The sequence below is a fragment of the Pelodiscus sinensis genome, chromosome 9 (assembly GCF_052426305.1).
Source record: "Pelodiscus sinensis isolate ZL-2025 chromosome 9, ASM5242630v1, whole genome shotgun sequence".
In the NCBI taxonomy this organism is placed as follows: Eukaryota; Metazoa; Chordata; order Testudines; family Trionychidae; genus Pelodiscus; species Pelodiscus sinensis.
Window position 1 is genome coordinate 62,716,789 of NC_143060.1, and position 17,619 is coordinate 62,734,407.

A 17,619-nucleotide genomic window follows, 5' to 3' on the forward strand; every position below is an offset into this window, starting at 1 on the left:
TTCTCAACCTTTTTTTTTTTTTTTTTAAATAAAGTACCCCTTTTTAAAACAAAAAAAAATTTATAAGTATCCCCAGTACCTACAGTTTTCAGACACACACAATATATTTTTTTATTTACCATTGCAACACATTTGTTTAAACAACCTAATTGTAGCCAGGCGGGCTATGAAATTTTTGGGTGTAAAAAGTACAAAAATAATAAAGCGCTGTAAAATTTATAACAAAAATTCAGTTTTCTCCAAATTTCAGTTGTGTTGACATATCCTGCCAGACTTTTCTCAAGTACCCCTAAGGGTACTCGTAGTACTGGTTGAGAAACGCTGGGTTAGATGAACATTTGTTCTGACCCAGTATAGCCATTTTTATTAAAATGTGAAACCAGAATATTATGGCGTTTCCTACACACAATGCAAAAGTAAAGAGAAATACAAAGCATGTAAATATAAGGTTTACTTGGAGATGAAGACTACATTAATACAGCATTCACCTAGATTTATTTGGTGAAATTGCAGGCATTAGCAACTATTTTCCAAGGTTATCCAATACCTTGAAATATTAAGTTCTCCATGAGGCTTAACTCAAAGCTGTGTAACTGTAGAACACTGTGGGGCTGTACCACACACACTGATTTCTCTAAATGTCCTTGTAGCAGAGGTGACTCACTACTACAGCACCTTCTGCTGGTCACGCTTGGAATTAGCTCTCAGAATGTGCTACCTTCTGGCCGGTGTCTCGCTCATAATCACTGTGCTCACTATTTCCACTGTCTTTAGCTAGACCCACATTATTCCCTGGACCTCGGTGTCCTCTTCTGGACACTGCCTTTCAGCAGTACCCACCACTTTGTTCCCGCCCCCTTCCCGGGATATCAGCAGTCGTTTACCTGCACCCATGGCCCACTGCAGCCCCAAAGTCTAGCCCTCTGTCTCAGAGGCAAGCTGTTGTTCTGTATAAGTTGAACCCTGTACGGATACAAAATTTGTATGTGCATCCACAATCTATATCCTCACAAATGAGCCATGGATATCCACATCCATATCCATAAATGTGGATATAAAGCGGGTATCTGCAAATTTGTATCCACATGGGCAAAAATATCTGCATCTATATCCACAGATGCAAATACCTGCAGACAGCCGTGGATTTGCAGGGCTCTCTGTATAAGCCATGCTTCAGCGTGGCTAAATGTGGTTCAAGGGAGAAGGGAAGGACAGCTTTGCCCTGCCCTCCTTCACTCTCCTTAACTGCTCTAACTATTCCGTGAGCCACTTCCTAGTGACCCAGCACCTTCTTGGCCACTGTATCAAGGCCCACAGCCTGGCAGCTGGTGCTTCTCTTCTGTTCCCCTGAGCTTTCCCAGCACTGTTCTGTCCAAGATGCAATGTCTCTCTGGGAACCAGTCCTGCACCACCACTGGTCAGGACCCAACTGCCCTCTGCTCTGCTGAGCAGCTCCTTATAATGGAGCGGTCCCAGCAAGCTGCCCTTTGATTAGCTCACCATCAGCCTCTTCCTGATTGCCTGGAGCTGTGTGCAAGCTCCCTCCAGCCTGCTTTAACCTCTCCCATCCAGAGTGGAGAAACCACCCTATTGCAGTCCTAGACAAATCACATGCCTGGTGCCCCAGATAAAAAGCAAATGCTCCATAAGCTCACAGAGATATGGCTCAGAGTCTTGAACTGAGTCACCACTGAAAAACTACAAAAAAGAGGAGGGGGAGAAAAAAAAACAGCGCAAGAGCAGAGTAATAGTAACTCCCATCTGGAGTGTCCTCAGAAGGACCCTGTGCAAGTGGCTGCAACAAGACACATCTGACACAGCTGGTCTCTGGAGAACATTAGAAATGAGTTGGCTTCCTCAGAGTACAAGGCTAATTGATTCATAGTAAAAAACAAACAAGCGCTTTGAAGAAACCCATGCATCCCATTCTCTCTGCTTCTCAAGGATCAGTGATGGAGATAATGAAGGAAAGAAGTTGACCTTAAAAAGCCAACACCCTTTTATCTTGGGAGTAAGAGGATGGCTACAAACAAACTCATGTCATGCGTCTATCTAAATTAAAAACATATTGGTTCAAATGAAAATCTACTAGTCAGACAAGGTTTCCTGCTATGAGAGGAATGTATTCATTTTGAAATAGAACAAAACCAATCATGAAGCACTATACATCAAGCAGATCACGAAGAAGCCACATTAATAAACATCTGGAAACAAAAAAAGAAGGGATGCTGTGTCAGCTGTGGACTCAAACAGTTATCATAAATAGATGTCAAAGGTATAGTCAGCAACATTTTGATTGTTAGGATGACTGACTGCATATTATTATTATTATTGTAACCCGCTTGGAACGTTGCACTTCAAATGCGTATTCATTATCCATTTGATCCAAGTCAGAAAAACAAGCTGTCTTGACACACAAGATTTAATTTTACTGAATCCAACTCTCTTTAAAAATATATAAGAAAGATTCATCCCAAACTGCACTAAGCATGCCCCAATACGGATAAGATGGCTTTATAAATCAATGTTGATACAGAATTTGGCTGAATGAATATGGCAGTTGAAATCTCTAACAGCTAAGGCAGTATCTACTGGTGAAGCAGTAGCTAATCAATTATGGCCTCTGCTGCAGACAGATGCCAACCTGAGAATGTAAGAAAGTTTCTGTTTTCTACACCTAGAGCGGCGATGAGCAATCAAGGCTAGCGAGTGAGTTACATGAAGGGCCATCTTTCATCTCAGCAGGCCACAAGATTGTCCTAACTAGGACGGTCTCCCAGGAAGGATAGTTTTGCCAACTACGCTTGCGTATCTACAATTTGCTGGATGCACGGATTGAATCAAAGCAGCGCTTTGACTGGACGCAGAAGGAGCATACGACTCTTGAAGTCAGCATTGTGTGCAATCAGCATGCACCTCAGTTCACATATTACTTAAGTAATACTGGTAGGGAACAAAAAATCCAAGCAGACAAACCAGCAGAATCTGGTAACCCTGCCGTGAGCAAGGGTGAATAAAGTCTCTCGTGGGACATACATAGAACCCCGCTGGGCAGTATGCTACAAGATACTGCAAAGGGACAGATCCTTCTTGTGTGTCCATTAGGAATGTGAATGTGCCGACTGCAGGCAGGGAGCTGCTCCAGCCCCATGGGGCCCATTGCAGGCAAGTGCTGCTCCCCCCCCCCGGACCGCCCCCCTTCTCCCCCCCCCCCCCCCCGCTTGCAGTGGCCGCACCAGCCAGCCATAGCAGCCCTTGCCTGCAGTTGGGCGTGGCGGGGTTGCTCCAGCCCAGCTGTGCCAGCATCCCCCCCCAAATCAGCAGAGCATAATGTTTAACCAGTTAGCCGATTAAACAGGATTTTATATTCCTAATATCCATATGCTATTATCTACTTCAGATAATATCTGTAACATAAGTACTATCCCTGTGTTCTCATTTCCAATTCTGAAAAGAAGCTATGAATTATCTATTGATTTGTAAATAAACATTAAAATAGAGCTATAGCATGGTGTATTTGCTCTTGCTAGATGCATGTCTGTAATGGCGTAAATAATGCTAGAAAAATCCTTAAACTAACAACCAATTAAAAAAAATGCAGTAATATTCCACTGGGAATCGATGTTGGATGTTTGCTGCATATCTACTATATGGGATCAGTTTTTATAGCCCTTTCAATAAATCTGGGAAACATAAATCTGGCTATTTTGAAGCATTCTCTCAGCTGCAGTCACTTCACAGAAGAAACATGCCACTCATTAAGTCTTCGGTTTCATCTTTCTTCATTTTTGTTGCTCTTGTTCTGTGTTATACCCCTAAACAAGATTAGACAAAATTCCCAACTATGGGGGAAAACTGCTGCCAATCAAGCCTCCCGGCAAATACTACCGAATCTGAATGTATTACCCAATGGCATATGAACGAAAATGTCTGTAAAATGATGTTAGACGTACATGGCAAACGATTCTGCCAGTATAATCTTTGCCTTAAGGTTTTACAATTTCAGTCCTGGGGAGATAATACTACCAGAAAATGTATCAAAGAAAAATTGCTCTTTTATTTTGAAATGTATAAAATATACCCCTAAAGAGTCTGCCCAGGTGTACAAAAGTAAGCAAACACTGACTAATATCACCTGAGCTGAGCTTCTTTATCATCACTTCAATTCAGTCTATATCACTCTGAGCAGATAAGCTTTACACTCTGTCCTGAAGGTCAACAAATTTGAGCTTTGTTGGCTCAGAAGTGAAGGTTGCAAATATGTGAAGGCTGATTCCCCACTGAGAATACCTCGCTTCCAGGCCTTACGTTTTTCCGATGAATGTCTACAGTGGTGACAGTACACAGGCGTAATGGCAGTCCCAAACGTGAAACCATGTAATTTAAAACAGACAAATAAAGCATTGGTTTAGGTCTTGGGAGACCCAAGTTCCATTGGCAAATTTCTTGTGTGTCCTTTACCAGGTCAATCTGTGTGTGCCTTATTTATACTGTCTACATCTCACCAATAGGTAGAATTCTTCTCTGCTTCATAGCGACATTCTGAAGATAAATCCATTAATGTTTTTGAGGTGCTTGGCTACACTACAGTGATGAATACCACAGATAAATTACACATTATTTTCAACTCTTAGACACAGCATTAACAGACAGGACATCGGTCACAGTTTAATAGTTAATACCTTGAAGAGACTTTGACTGCTAGGCTCAACCCTCCACTTGTGTACAGTCTTAAACCTCACTACTATCCAGTGCTCTGAGTAACATTGCAGTTCTACGGTGCCCTGACTATAAGGGATAAAAGGCTAGTACACTAGTCTGCTATGTAAATAGGTGTGCAAACTAGCTCTCTGTATCTAAAGCCACTCAACTATCTCAGTGGATGAGAGTAGCCACAAGGCAAATACCTTCAATGTGCAACGATCTTGCCATACAGAAATAGTAACTGTCAGCAAGAAAGACCCAACCAGGCATCAATTCCACCCACATTTCCTTTAAGTACCATTAACAAAAAGATATACCCAGGATATCTTTAAGAGGAAACAGATAGTTAATTTGTTGCACTTCTCTCACAGTTGCATGAAGACGACTTATTTTAGAAGACTAAAATCCAAGAAAGGAAATGAAAAATAAGTTTCCATGATTTCAAGCTCATTCAACACAACCCACTCAAGGGTCATATTGAATGCACCGTTCTCTTGTCCATACAATAGCACTGACCCTTTTACAACACACGGAGAAACTGGTGAAGGGCAGTGGTGGGCAACTGGGCCTATGCATCCCTTGGCTGTCCCCTCCATGCACCAGGGAACTGGAGCCCTGAACTTCCTGCTCCCCCTCCCTCCCTCCAAGCACTTTTGGAGGAGTCATGAATCGCCTAATTCCCGCTCCACCCCTGCTCCTGCCCCTTCCTCCCAGAGCTGGAACACAAAAATTATCCTGGCAACGCTGTATTCTCAAATTCAAAGCCTTTATATTTTAATCACCGAGATCTTATTAAGGTGAAATATCAAGAAAGAAAACGGACTTTGAATCAAGCATTACCAACTGTTCGGGTGTGATAAAAAAATGCTAGTTTCCAAAGAAACTACCTAGAAGAATTGTAATCATTGATTCCTCATATGCAGTGCTAAATCACATCTCATTCTTTTACAAGATCTCGAAAAATATACCTAACAAATTCACTCTGTTACTCTACCCACTATGTCAAAACTCTTGGCTGTGCCATAGTCTTCTACCCTTATACTACTGCAACTTCCCAAACCCTTACCATGCACATATGCAGTCTACCCAAAATACTATTCTTAAATTCATCTTCTTCTGCCAATGCCTTCACTGCCAGTATACCTCCTTCACGTAAACTTCAAAATACTTTTCAGCCTCTCCTTCATGTTCTGCACATCAGCATCTTATCTCCACAACCCCTTTCAAAAAAGTGACACATAACTTCCTCCATGCTGGTCCTACTCATGGAGTAACCTCCTAGAGCGCCTGAGCCACGTAACCATCATCAAGTTCTAATTTTATCTCTTGACAGCACCAATTTTCACTCCCAAGTTTTTAAACTTTGTTTTATGCTGATTTTGAAATATTACATATACAAGAACAGAACAAGAGAACTTCATAATATTGTACTATGTAAATCAGTGTTTCTTAAACTGTGTCCTGGGGCACACTGGTGTGCCACGAGGCAGGCGGAGGTGTGCCACGGAGAACAACAGAGTTCAAAATGGCCACCCTTAAAGGGGCAAGCAACTTTTTTTGCTTAACGCCCCCCTCTTTTTTTTTTTTTTTTTTTGCTCAACAAAAAATCCTTGGTGTTCCTCCTTCAAAAAAGAAAAAGAATTGTTTGGTGTTCCTCAGTCTTAAAAAGTTTAACACGCACTGGTGTAAATACTCTCACTAGTTTCAGCACCATTGTCTCTTGTCATTTGTATCATCAATTGACTATAAACTCCACCAGGGGAAGGACTATATCTTTTGTCCTAAAGCACCATGCTGTAGTGTTGGACACAGATCTATTTTTACTTTTCAGCTTAAAACGGAGAACATACTATGTACTTGCTATCAAACCATTAATGCACACATCATACTATAGCATAGCATATAGCATATTATAGTGAAGAAAGAGGTGTTTAAGTTTTAATCAAGACAAAAAACTAGTCAAGGTGCACAAATATTCTCATGCAAATCAGACACACTGCACATCTGCTCTTTCCCCAAAGTTTTCAGAATGAATATGATAGCTAAGTGCAGGTCAGCCCTTACAGAATAGTGTCTAGTTTTTACTGGCATTCCCAGCTGTAAAGGTTTCCTTCAGAAGATAAAGAATCTAAACTAGTGAACTCCAGTTTGCAAGAGCACAAAGGCTCCCTCTTCATTTCCCAAGGCTTACTAGATATTATTGATTATATGACTACTTCAACTTGGAAGGACAACACAAACTTGCATCTTCTAATTAATGGAAAAATAATCCAGATCCTAAAAGAATATCTATAAGTAGTGTCCTGATCTTTTAAAAAATGAATTAAGAGATTTTATTTTCGCCATGTTAAAAGGCCACAGCGAAAAGAGAAAACTCAATATGCACAAATGCTGTAAAAAATAAAGAAAAATAGTTTCTTCTTACTCCCTGTAGTTAGTCATCTTAGGTGTTTACTGTAGTTACAAATGATAGAAGACACAGACAATAGGCTTGTTTACATAATGCAGGGGTGGGGAACCTTTTTTGTGTCCGGGGCCACTGATCCACAGAAAATCAGTTAGGGGGGTGGGTGGGGACACACACAACTAAGAAGCAAAAACAAACCTCATGGATGTGGCCCTCAGCTGCTAAGCCCCCTCCACCCCAAAAAAGAAACTCACCTCACTCATGCAACTTGGGGCAGCAAAGGTTGCCAGATGGTTTAACAAAAAATACCAAACATCCCCCCCTTTCCCCTGCAAAAAAAAAAAAAAAAAAAACCCACAAACAAACAAAAAAAACGGAAAAAATCTGTTGAGCCAAAAAAAGGGGGGGGGGGAGGGGAGACCAAAGTTGTTGATCAAAAATTGACACAGCAAGGGAAAATTGTCCCCACTGGGCTTCCGTCCGAGGGAAACAGGAAATACCAGATGGGGGACCAGAATAGCAGACAGTCCGGGTGAAAGCTGGACACTTGGCAACCCTAAGAAAGTCTCCCCTCATACTCCAGCCCTGGCGGGATGGCAGGAACCAAGGTTCAGTTTCCCCCTTGAGGCCAGATTGACACTTCTGGGGGCCTAGGGATATTAGAATTTTTGGGGCTTCCCTAAGCTCTGGGGTGAGGCCAGAAATTAGGGCTTCAGTTTGTGGGAGGCAGCTGCCTGGGAGCAGACAGAAACAGGATCAATGAAAACAAGATGACATGATGATGCACAGATGCATAAAGAGCAGTGGAAGAAAAAAATGTCCACGCCATCCAAAACAAATGTCTGACAGCAGCCTCCAGACTCAGAAAGGGGAAGATGCAGGGTCTGGGCAGGTGGTAGGGTGCAGCAGTGGGGTGGCGGTGCAGCATCTGGGTGGGAGAGGGCTGCGGGAGAGGACTAGAGTTATAGGGTTCTGAGTGGCAGGGGTCACCTACCTGGCACCACCCCCCCCCCCCCCACTGTTCTGATTGGCCGGGATTCCCAATCAATAGAAGTGATGGAGTGGAGCATGCAAGCCAAAGCAGGGGACAGAGCTTCCCTGTGCTGCCATTCCTGACACAGAGCCACTTTCTTGCCCCTGTCAGGCAAAGCCTGCAGGTCAAATCTAGCCTACAGCCCAGAGGTTCCCCCACTGACATAATGCTTTAGTCCAGGAGTTCTGAACCTTCATTGCTCACAACCCCCTTCTGCTAACTAAAATTAGTAAACATTCCCAGGAGAGGGGACTGAACCTTAAATCTGTCTGAGCCCCATTACCCTGGTTAGGAGCCAAGTCTGAGCTGCATTGGGCTTCTTCCCCTGTAAGTCTGTCAGCCTTCATGACCCCTGATATCCCAAACCACAGTTTGAGAATTTTGATGTTCATGTTTACTATGTCCTTTTAAAATGGAGAGTTCTTAAGAGTGTTATCTTTTTTTAAATTGGAAATTTGCCCCAGTAGTGTTTTGGCTGAGAAGCCGTATATATATATTTTACGCAATAAAACAAATTGCAGCTCCTTTTTATTAGTTCTATAAATATATCAGTTGAAAGGAACCTATGATCTCAGAGTAAGTCAATGGGTCACAAGTATGTTCCTCTTATCTCTATTTTTTCTATTGTTTAAAAATAGGAAACAGCAGCATATGAAAATGTTCAGACAAAGATAAATAGTCTAGCTCCAACAGGAGAGTCAGGAAGCTGAAGTTCTAAAAAAGAGTCATCCTAAATCTACCCCAACATGCCTAGATATTGTTGGTGCCTCCAAAATAGGAGTCATTTTAATATGTCATATCTAATGCCTAGGAAAAACACAACAAGACTGAGTTCAGGCTAAATTCTGAATCGCCTGCCATGTATGGATTAACTTTAATGTGACTAACATTTTCTACAGTTCATCTTCTTAAACATAAGGGTAATTACCCCCATAGTGCTTTACTGCAGAAATAAATAGCAAGAAAGTCTGACTAGATCCAGTCCTGAGACACACCAGCTTGATTCAAGACCGTCAATACTAGGGATGTTAAAAATCATGTAATAGGGTATCCGTATAACCACTGAAAATCTCAGCAGTTATACCAGGTCTGGGCAAAATATGGCCCACAGGCCAAACACGGCCCACCAAGCCACCGGATCTGGACCACAGAGGCAGTGGGGAGCCCCAGGCAGGCTCCTCAGCTTGCCCCGCAGCCCCTCATGCCATGCAAAAACAGGGCTTCAGAGCTCCATTTCCATTTTAAAACTGGATGGGAGGAGGGAGTTTTAGGAGCCGCCCTGCCCCACCTCTAGCACATTCCCATTGGCCGGTTTCTGCCAGAAACCGGCCAATAGGAGCTGTTTGTTAGAATAACAGGCAGCTAAGAAGAATCACACCCCCCTCTCCTGGGCTCAGTTATTCATGAAGCACATGGCCATGCAAGCTGGCTGGCTGGGAGGGAAACATTTTAAGTTCTGCAGGCAGGCAGGCAAGTTTGGCAGCTGACAAGTAAGTCTCTTGGCCACAGCCTGCTTCTGGCACCCCAGCCCTTTCCTGCCCCAACTCTCTGCCCCCCCACACACCCCCAAACTCTGCCCCCCTCTTACATCCACACCCTCTCCCAGATCTTGCACCCCAATTTCTTGACCCAGATCACAATCCCCTCCTACCATAAGTCATATCCCAAACCCCTGCACTCCCAGTCCCCTGCCCTAGTTCACAACCGCCTGCTTCATCCCAACTCCCTCCCAGACTCCAGTCTCCCTTCTGCACCCCAGTCCCTTACCCCAAGCTCCCTTCTGCACCCAACCTCCATTCCAGACTCCACATCTCCTCCATTAATATCATGGAATAGTGTGGCCCTCGACCACTTTCCAAAATCTTGGAGTGCCCCCCCGGCAAAAATGATTGCCCACTCCGAGTTACACAGTTACCCACGTTGTGGGCTCTGCAGTATAAAGTTGAGCTTTATATTGCAGAGCCTTCAGGGAAGCCACCTCCCCAGGAGTGGCGTGCCAGCCTTTGCCCACCTGGCGTCACTGCCCTGCTGCAACAAAGCCACCTCCCCAGGAGCCGGCTGAGTGTAACCGATACCAGTAACCAACAAGCAACAGCTTATCAGTTAAATGGTTATTGGACATACTCTAACACACACCAGGAAAAGAACAGAGCTCCCAATACAGCAAAGTCCAACTACTGTGGATGTTGCAATAGCACAAGAGGCTTTCATCTCCCACGCCCTCAAAGGCACTTGCATCCAGCCAGTGTAGGCAAAACTGTCTGTCAAGTGGATATAGCCAAACAAATCAGGGAACACGCCAGGAAATTGACTCAATCTAACATTGGGCTTAGGACTGCAAGTTAGAGCTGGCCTCCTGTGGTGAGAAGGGCTGCAATAAATCCTCCTTGGTACAGCTATCCACTTACAATTTGTATAAAGCTTATTTATTTACAACCTTATCTTAAATTAACGTCTGGTCTTTAAATGGTTACAAAGGACCTAACGTGACCAGTTTTGCCTTTAATATATTTAATTCCTACTTTCTTTGCCATTTGACTCGCTTAAATTAGTTTTAACTAACATGGTAGCCCCAAGAACTCATAACCAGGTTGGACTCCATCATGTTAGGCATTGTACAAAGGACAGTTCCAAAGAGGCCTCTTATCTTCCAACTCAATTGTACCAGGTACCAGAATTCTAGTTCGCTCATTCATTTTGAGGTAAAATTAGTGCACCTGAAGAGGAACTTTTCCATAGATTTTAGAGTTGTTGCTCTTTTCACATTTTGAAAAATCCATTTATTTTTAGTCACCCATCTGCACAGAAGAATGAGGAACTCTTCAATCTACATAGAGATTACTCCTTTCCCCACCCTAGCAATCTCTTCTTCCCACACACGAAGGATGTGTCCACACCGCTGACACGATTGGAGGAAAAGTGTCCTGGAATGCTTTGCACTAGTGTTTATACTATTGCTAGCAAAAACTGAGCTGCACCATTGCTGAAAAACAGAAAAGACGTTTCTAGATAAGAAGGAAGTTGTCAGCACGTGAAGATGAATATACAAGAATTAGCAGATTCAATTTATGCACATACACAAAATGCTATGATATTTATTACTATCACTCTTCAAAATTAAGTTTAAAATAACTAACTTAAAAACAAATTTGACAATCGTTACTGTAAAGTTTTCAACCTGATTAGACAGAAGATAAACCTGGCAAGATCTGATTCTTCCCCCATCACACAGGGCATTTCACACGAACGCTTCAATTCCAGCTGCATCATTTTTAGAGAGTCTATGGACAGTCCACCAGCCATATTGTTCAATATAATTGTGCATTTTTACTGTTGATATTGAGCAGTGGCAGGCAAAATACAGCCCAGGGGCCAGATGGAGCCTGCCAAACATTTTCCTTTGGTCCTCCATGATGCTCCAGGATGGGGCCAGAGGAAAGTGTCCTGGGGCAGGCAGTCTGCCCTCCTGCAAGCAGGTTTCTGCGTACCTGCAGGCGGGTGTCTCCTTATGCTACCCCCGTACCTAGGACCATTCTCACAGCTCCCATTGGCCAGTTTTGCATCAGCTTTGAGTGGCGGGGCGCCACCATGGCATGCAGGCAAGCTACCAGCCTTGCTGTGCTGCTGCCTGGGAGCTGCCTATGGTAAATGCCTCCTGGACAGAGCCAGAACCTGTACCTCACACTGCCGTATGCACCCCAAACCCCTGCTCCAGGTCAGAACCCCCCCCCCCTGCACCCAAACTCCCTACCAGACCCCACATTACCTCCTGCATCCCAATCCCTGCCCAGAACTCACTCCTGAACACAAATTTTGTATCAGATCCCATACTCCCTCCATTAATAAAGAAATGCTTCCCCATATCATTTGACAAAATACTTGGAGTGCCCCCTCCTTGCAAAAATTATATTCCACCCCTGGTACTGAGGGTGCAGCGATTTCAGCCTGTGTGTTTATTTTTTAATTGGAAGGGGGTTGATTTGAAACATCTGTAGTGCTCCAGAATCTCTCATCACACACAAAATTGTCTCTACATGGGAAATATTATGGCTCTTGGTTCAGACTAGACAGAATCTTCCTTCTTACTCTAACTGCTCATGTACTATGACTCTAAAGTGAGGCATCAATTTCTGCACATGTTGAAACAGATTATACTGGAACATTAGCTGCATCTCAGAACTGGTTCTTGGAAACAGCATCCCACAATATTCACATGACTTGTGTTTCATGCACAACTAAATCCATCACACTGACAAATAGCATATTTGCTGTATTCAGATACCAGGCTTGGAGAAATCAGATTTTGGCATTGACGCTGTCCTTCAGTAAGGGCATTACATGTTCATGGGTTTAGGAGGTCATCAGCCATTAATTTAAGCATAAACAGTCAAATTTTCCACACACACAAAAAGCAGAAAAAAATAAGCTAAAGATTAGCTATTGAAGTTAACCCAGGAAATACAGAAATAGTTAGATTATGATTTAGATAGATAACAGTGAGGACAAATAAGTTCTCAGCATCTCTCTGAAATCACATCCCAAACATTGTGAAGCCCTATTGCATTCACACTGTTGTCACACAACTTTCATACCTCAGAGACCAAAAATTATTATATACTGTGACTGAATCCTCTTCTCTGTGCATCCAGATGAAATTTTACAGGTTCCACAATTGAACTGGTTCTCTTGGATACATGCAAGCTGAGCAATATGAAGTTACAAAACAGAGATGCACAAAAATAATCAAATCTCAGTAAGAGGGTGCAGAACTTGTTTGCTTTTAAATAATTATTTCCACTATTTGAATCAAGTCTGAGATAACTACCTTTCATGTTGAATATTCCAATAGCATATTTTATCAACGCCTCTCCTTGCCATGACAGAAAACTGTACTTATTACATTAGATACGCTTCCCACTCATTTATTCACAGTGAAATAGTAATACTTTACTAGACAATACAGACAGTAAGGCTAGGCTTTCTGTTCCTCTTTCTCTTAGCTATGCCACTGTAGTTCTTCAACCAACTGTGCAAGTCTTTAATGCTATAAATAACTAAAATATGTTACACATTTGTCACTTGTAGATTTGAAATCCATATTTAGTTGTGTACACACATGGCACTGCTTTAACTTGACTTACTGCCCACAAACTTAGATCAATCTATGAGAGAACCACAAGTGATCATAAGCAACCTGAAATATTTACTGTTTAAACAAAATTCTGTAGGAAGGAGAAGACAGGTTACCACCACCAGATGTCTTCATCTGAAGATAAGAACAAGCAATTGCTTCGTTCTGATACCAATTAAAAAAACAAACAAACCCTGCAGCTCTTGGGTTACAAAATTCACTTTTATTGAACAATCATGTTTGCAAGCATAGATAACTTCCATAGCCTTTGAGCTACTTGTACTGGTACCCAGGCAAATCAGACTATTTCTGCTTGCATGCAAGTGTCAGACATCACAAAACAGGACATACAATGTTACTATCAACAACTAATGGTTTATACCAGGGCTAATTTTGAAATTGCATTACTGTTTCCACTAATACCCAAGGTTGCATCCTGTAACAATCAGATAGCCTGGTGCCAGACAGTCTCCCCATAAGTACCTTCCCATTTTGCTCTGCGACTTGACCTTAGGAAAAATTCTAAGCAAGTATACAGATCAGTGCTAAACTGCTCTTTTCTGTACCTCTTCATACTGACCTTCTAAAACCCCGTTTGCTATGTTCTGCAGTTACAAGCTGATACTACTGAAAGGAAAGAGGGAAAGATTTATGGGTGTAGCTTTGTTGCTAAGTACCACTTTGAGTAGCATGATAAAGATAAGACAACGATCATCTAATCTCCCAGCTCTGTCTACTAACAGTTTCAATGTGAGGGACAATGATCTTTTGGATATGATGCATCTTCCATAGGAATGGTGGCCCAATTTCCCCATTGATACCCAACAAAGACCAATTGCGGTGGATCCACAAGGGATGTGAAAGTGTAATTGTTTACATGGTTTAACCAATGAACCTGGACTCATAGTTAATGTGCACGGTTACACACAGCCTCCCCTGCCTTGGTGCTGGGGAAGAGGCAGGAGCCCCTACGTGTGGGGAGACAGCTTAAAATCCAGTGCATACCAGCTCCCACAGCGCCGCTTCCCACTGATGCTTCTGATACAGAGGCAGCAGGATTGGACAGTAAGTGGGAGCTGTCTGCCCCCACCATGTAACCACTGGAATTTTCAGCAGTTACACGATTACATAATTAAAGGCATTTTAACATCCCTAGTATCCACTAAAATGAAAAGCAGTCCATTTGTTTCTCAGCCAGTAGGTGAGCTCAGGCATCACAGAGATAACATCTTTGTGCTGCAGGAGCGATACTACTAACTAACAGAGAGAATGACACTGGCATCAAAGACCACTTGTTCCTAGTCTAGATGGTTAGAAACAACTTGGGGCATCTGGTCAGGATCCAGGGGAATAGAAGTAGCATCCTCTGGAGTGAAACCATGAGGACAAGACAGGTTCAATGTAACCAAAGAACATGTGAAGTCCTTTGAAACGCTTTGGCTACGTCTACACTGGCCAGTCTTGCGCAAACACATATGAAAAGAGGTGCGGCAATGAATATCGCCATGCCTCATTTGCATACTTAATGAGCTGCCATTTTTTCGTAAGGGACTTTTGTACAAGAAGGAGCAGTCTACACTTCTCCTTCTTGCGCAAAAACCCCTTGTTGCGCAAGAGCTGTTCTGCCGCTTATTTTCAGATGGAATGACTCTTGCGCAAAAGCCCCTTGCTCAAAAATGGTGGCTCGGTAAGTATCCAAATGAGGCACGTGATATTCATCGCTGTCCCTCATTTGCATATGTTCTTGCGCAAGACTGGCCAGTATAGACGTAACCTTGGAGTTGGATTAGGTAGAGGTAATATAACAATTGTGTATTCAAGTATTGCAACCATTAAGAGCGGTCATTGGAAGGAAAGCCAGATCCTGCCTGGAGTAATCTTTGCTTAGAGCAGAGGCAAGTAACAGGAGTAACTATGGGAAGGTTTGCTTTGAGCAAATAGCAAGGAAGGCTGAACTACAGAAAGACAAATAAAGCACTATTCCACTATTTAGACACTGGTCATGAGACAAGTTTCATGATGTTTTAACTCAGCGCACATACTGCTGCTAAAAACAAAATCAAAGCCTGGGAATAGGATGGGCATACTAGTCAGGTTTATTTTAGGAGGTTACATACCAGGGAGGGTTTGAGAAAGAATAGGAAATAACACTTGTACACCAGCCAAACTGCTAAAGATTTTAATATCCTTTTCCAGATTCTCATCAACCTTTACTATAAATAATACAGATGCCAGTAGTAACTAGGGAGCCTCAGGACCAACCATATCAGTATCTTCCAGGCCTTCAGTAATTCATTAATTGTGTGGTAATCAAAAACCCTTCTGGCAAGGAGAGCAAATGAAGCACTGTGCACACTTGTATCCTGTACTTGACTACTCACAACACAATAAGTTTAACTGCAGATTGTTCCATGATAACAGCTTTGTATTTGTTGGGAGTCTAGGGTACTTTAAATTGAACATCCTGTATTTGACTTACACAATTTCAGTACAAAGGGTTTCAACGTACATCTTGACATTTTAGCATTTGTTTGGAAAAATCACGGGGTATTTTAACTAGGGTATTCCTGCCAAGAGATTTGTAAAACTGATGTTTTTAAAAACCTATGCTTTCCCTCCCCCCGCCCCAGAATGAATTGGTGCTACTAAGAACCCTTTACATAGGGACAGTAAACCGTTGCAATCAACAAAAAAGAAGGATCAATGTGGGCACTACACATTTTTGTCCTTTCATCATTTTGCAACCTGCTGCCAACTCTGTTGGAATCCCTTGCAAGCCACTTGACAATGGGGAGTGTAAACAGCAGCACATTCTGAAACCTAATCTGCAGGGTTGTTTCTGACAACAGGGTTTGCAGCTAAACAGAGCTGCTATTTCAAAAGGGGGGGGGGGGTAGATAGGGAGAGAGCAGAGGCTGTGTTAAGGAGTTTGGCTTTACATACACACTCTAAAAAGTTACTGTTTTCCTTAGTCACTTGCACAGAGTTGATGGAGAAAGCTCCCAGCGAGGTCTCAGGCAGCGCTATATTGGTTTGATGACAGGCTACAGCTTGGCAGTAAAAGGCAACCAAAGCACCTGTGTGAACGTGATGTCAGGAGCCCCTACAAACAGACGAGCCACACCACACCACTCCGCCCAGCCTGTGAGGGGAGAACCCCTCACTCCACGCTTCCAAAATCCGAGAGGGGCAGCGAGTGCCACTCACGCGGCCACTTTGCGAGGCTGATTCCCAGCCTCTTCGTCCTCCCCTCGCCTGCGCCCAGAGCGCATGAAATTGACCCGACGGTTTGTGCTGGGGCTGGTAGGCAGCTCCCCAGGCCAACAGCAGCGAGCCCACAGAGAGCGGGGACTTGCCGGGTGCCCCCGGGGAGAGCGCGGTGACGGGGGGGGGGGGGGGGTTGCCCAGTGCTCGGGGAAGAGTGGGGGGGGGGTTCCCCGGGTAGAGAGCGAGGGGGAGGGGTTGCCCGGGGGGGAGCGGTATCCGGGGGGGGGGGGGTTGCCCGGTGCCCGGGGGGGGGGGGTTGCCCGGTGTCCTGGGGGGGGGGCGGGGGGGTGCCCGGGGGGAGAGAGCGGTGCCCGGGGGGGGGGGGGGGGGGTTGCCCGGTGTCCTGGGGGGGGCGGTGGGGGGGGGGTTGCGGTGTGGGGGGGGCCCGGGGGGGGGTTGCCCGGTGTCCTGGGGGGGGCGGTGCCCGGGGGGGGGCGGTGTGGGGGGGGGGTGCCCCCCGGTGTCCTGGGGGGGGCGGTGCCCGGGGGGGGGGGGTTGCCCGGGGGGGGAGCGGTGCCCGGGGGGGGGTCCTGGGGGGGGGCGGTGGGGGGGGGGGGTTGCCCGGGGGGGAGCGGTGTCCTGGGGGGGGCGGTGCCCGGGGGGGTTGCCCGGTGTCCTGGGGGGGGCGGTGTCCTGGGGGGGGGGGGGAGCGGTGCCCGGGGGGGGGGTTGCCCGGTGTCCTGGGGGGGAGCGGTGTCCTGGGGGGGTTGCCCGGTGTCCTGGGGGGGGCGGTGTCCTGGGGGGGTTGCCCGGCGGCGGGGCGGCCCCTCACCGTAGACCCGGGCCCAGCCCTGCTGCTGGCACAGCGCCTCCAGCAGGATCCGGTCCATCACGCCCGCGGCGGCCCCGTCCAGCTGGTCCGGCTCGCGTCCCGCGAAGGGCTCCTGCCCCCAGGGCGCGGGCTCGCCGGCGGCGCCCGGGGGCGTCTCCATGCCGCGGGGGGCGGGCCGCCCGCTCGCTCCGGTCACTGCGCGCCCCGGCCCGGCCCCATGGCCCCGGCGCCCCCAACGGCCGCGGCTCGCGCTCGCGCTCCGGCCGCCCGAGCCCCGACGGCGGCGGGCGGCATCCCAGGGAGAT

At 45.4% G+C, this 17,619-nt stretch overlaps 1 protein-coding gene across 3 annotated transcripts in view; it reads right to left on the bottom strand.

The window, feature by feature from the left end:
* Positions 1–17,619, bottom strand: part of RASAL2 (RAS protein activator like 2) — a 248,542-nt gene extending 230,923 nt beyond the window's left edge. For 2 of the 3 annotated variants that reach the window (XM_075936874.2, XM_075936873.2), the window contains exon 1: positions 17,315–17,618. In XM_075936874.2, the coding sequence (XP_075792989.1) occupies positions 17,315–17,474 (160 nt within the window). In that variant the 5' untranslated portion in view covers positions 17,475–17,618. Of the gene's footprint in view, positions 1–17,314 lie in introns of all 3 variants that reach the window. The other variant, XM_075936872.2, reaches the window with a different exon arrangement.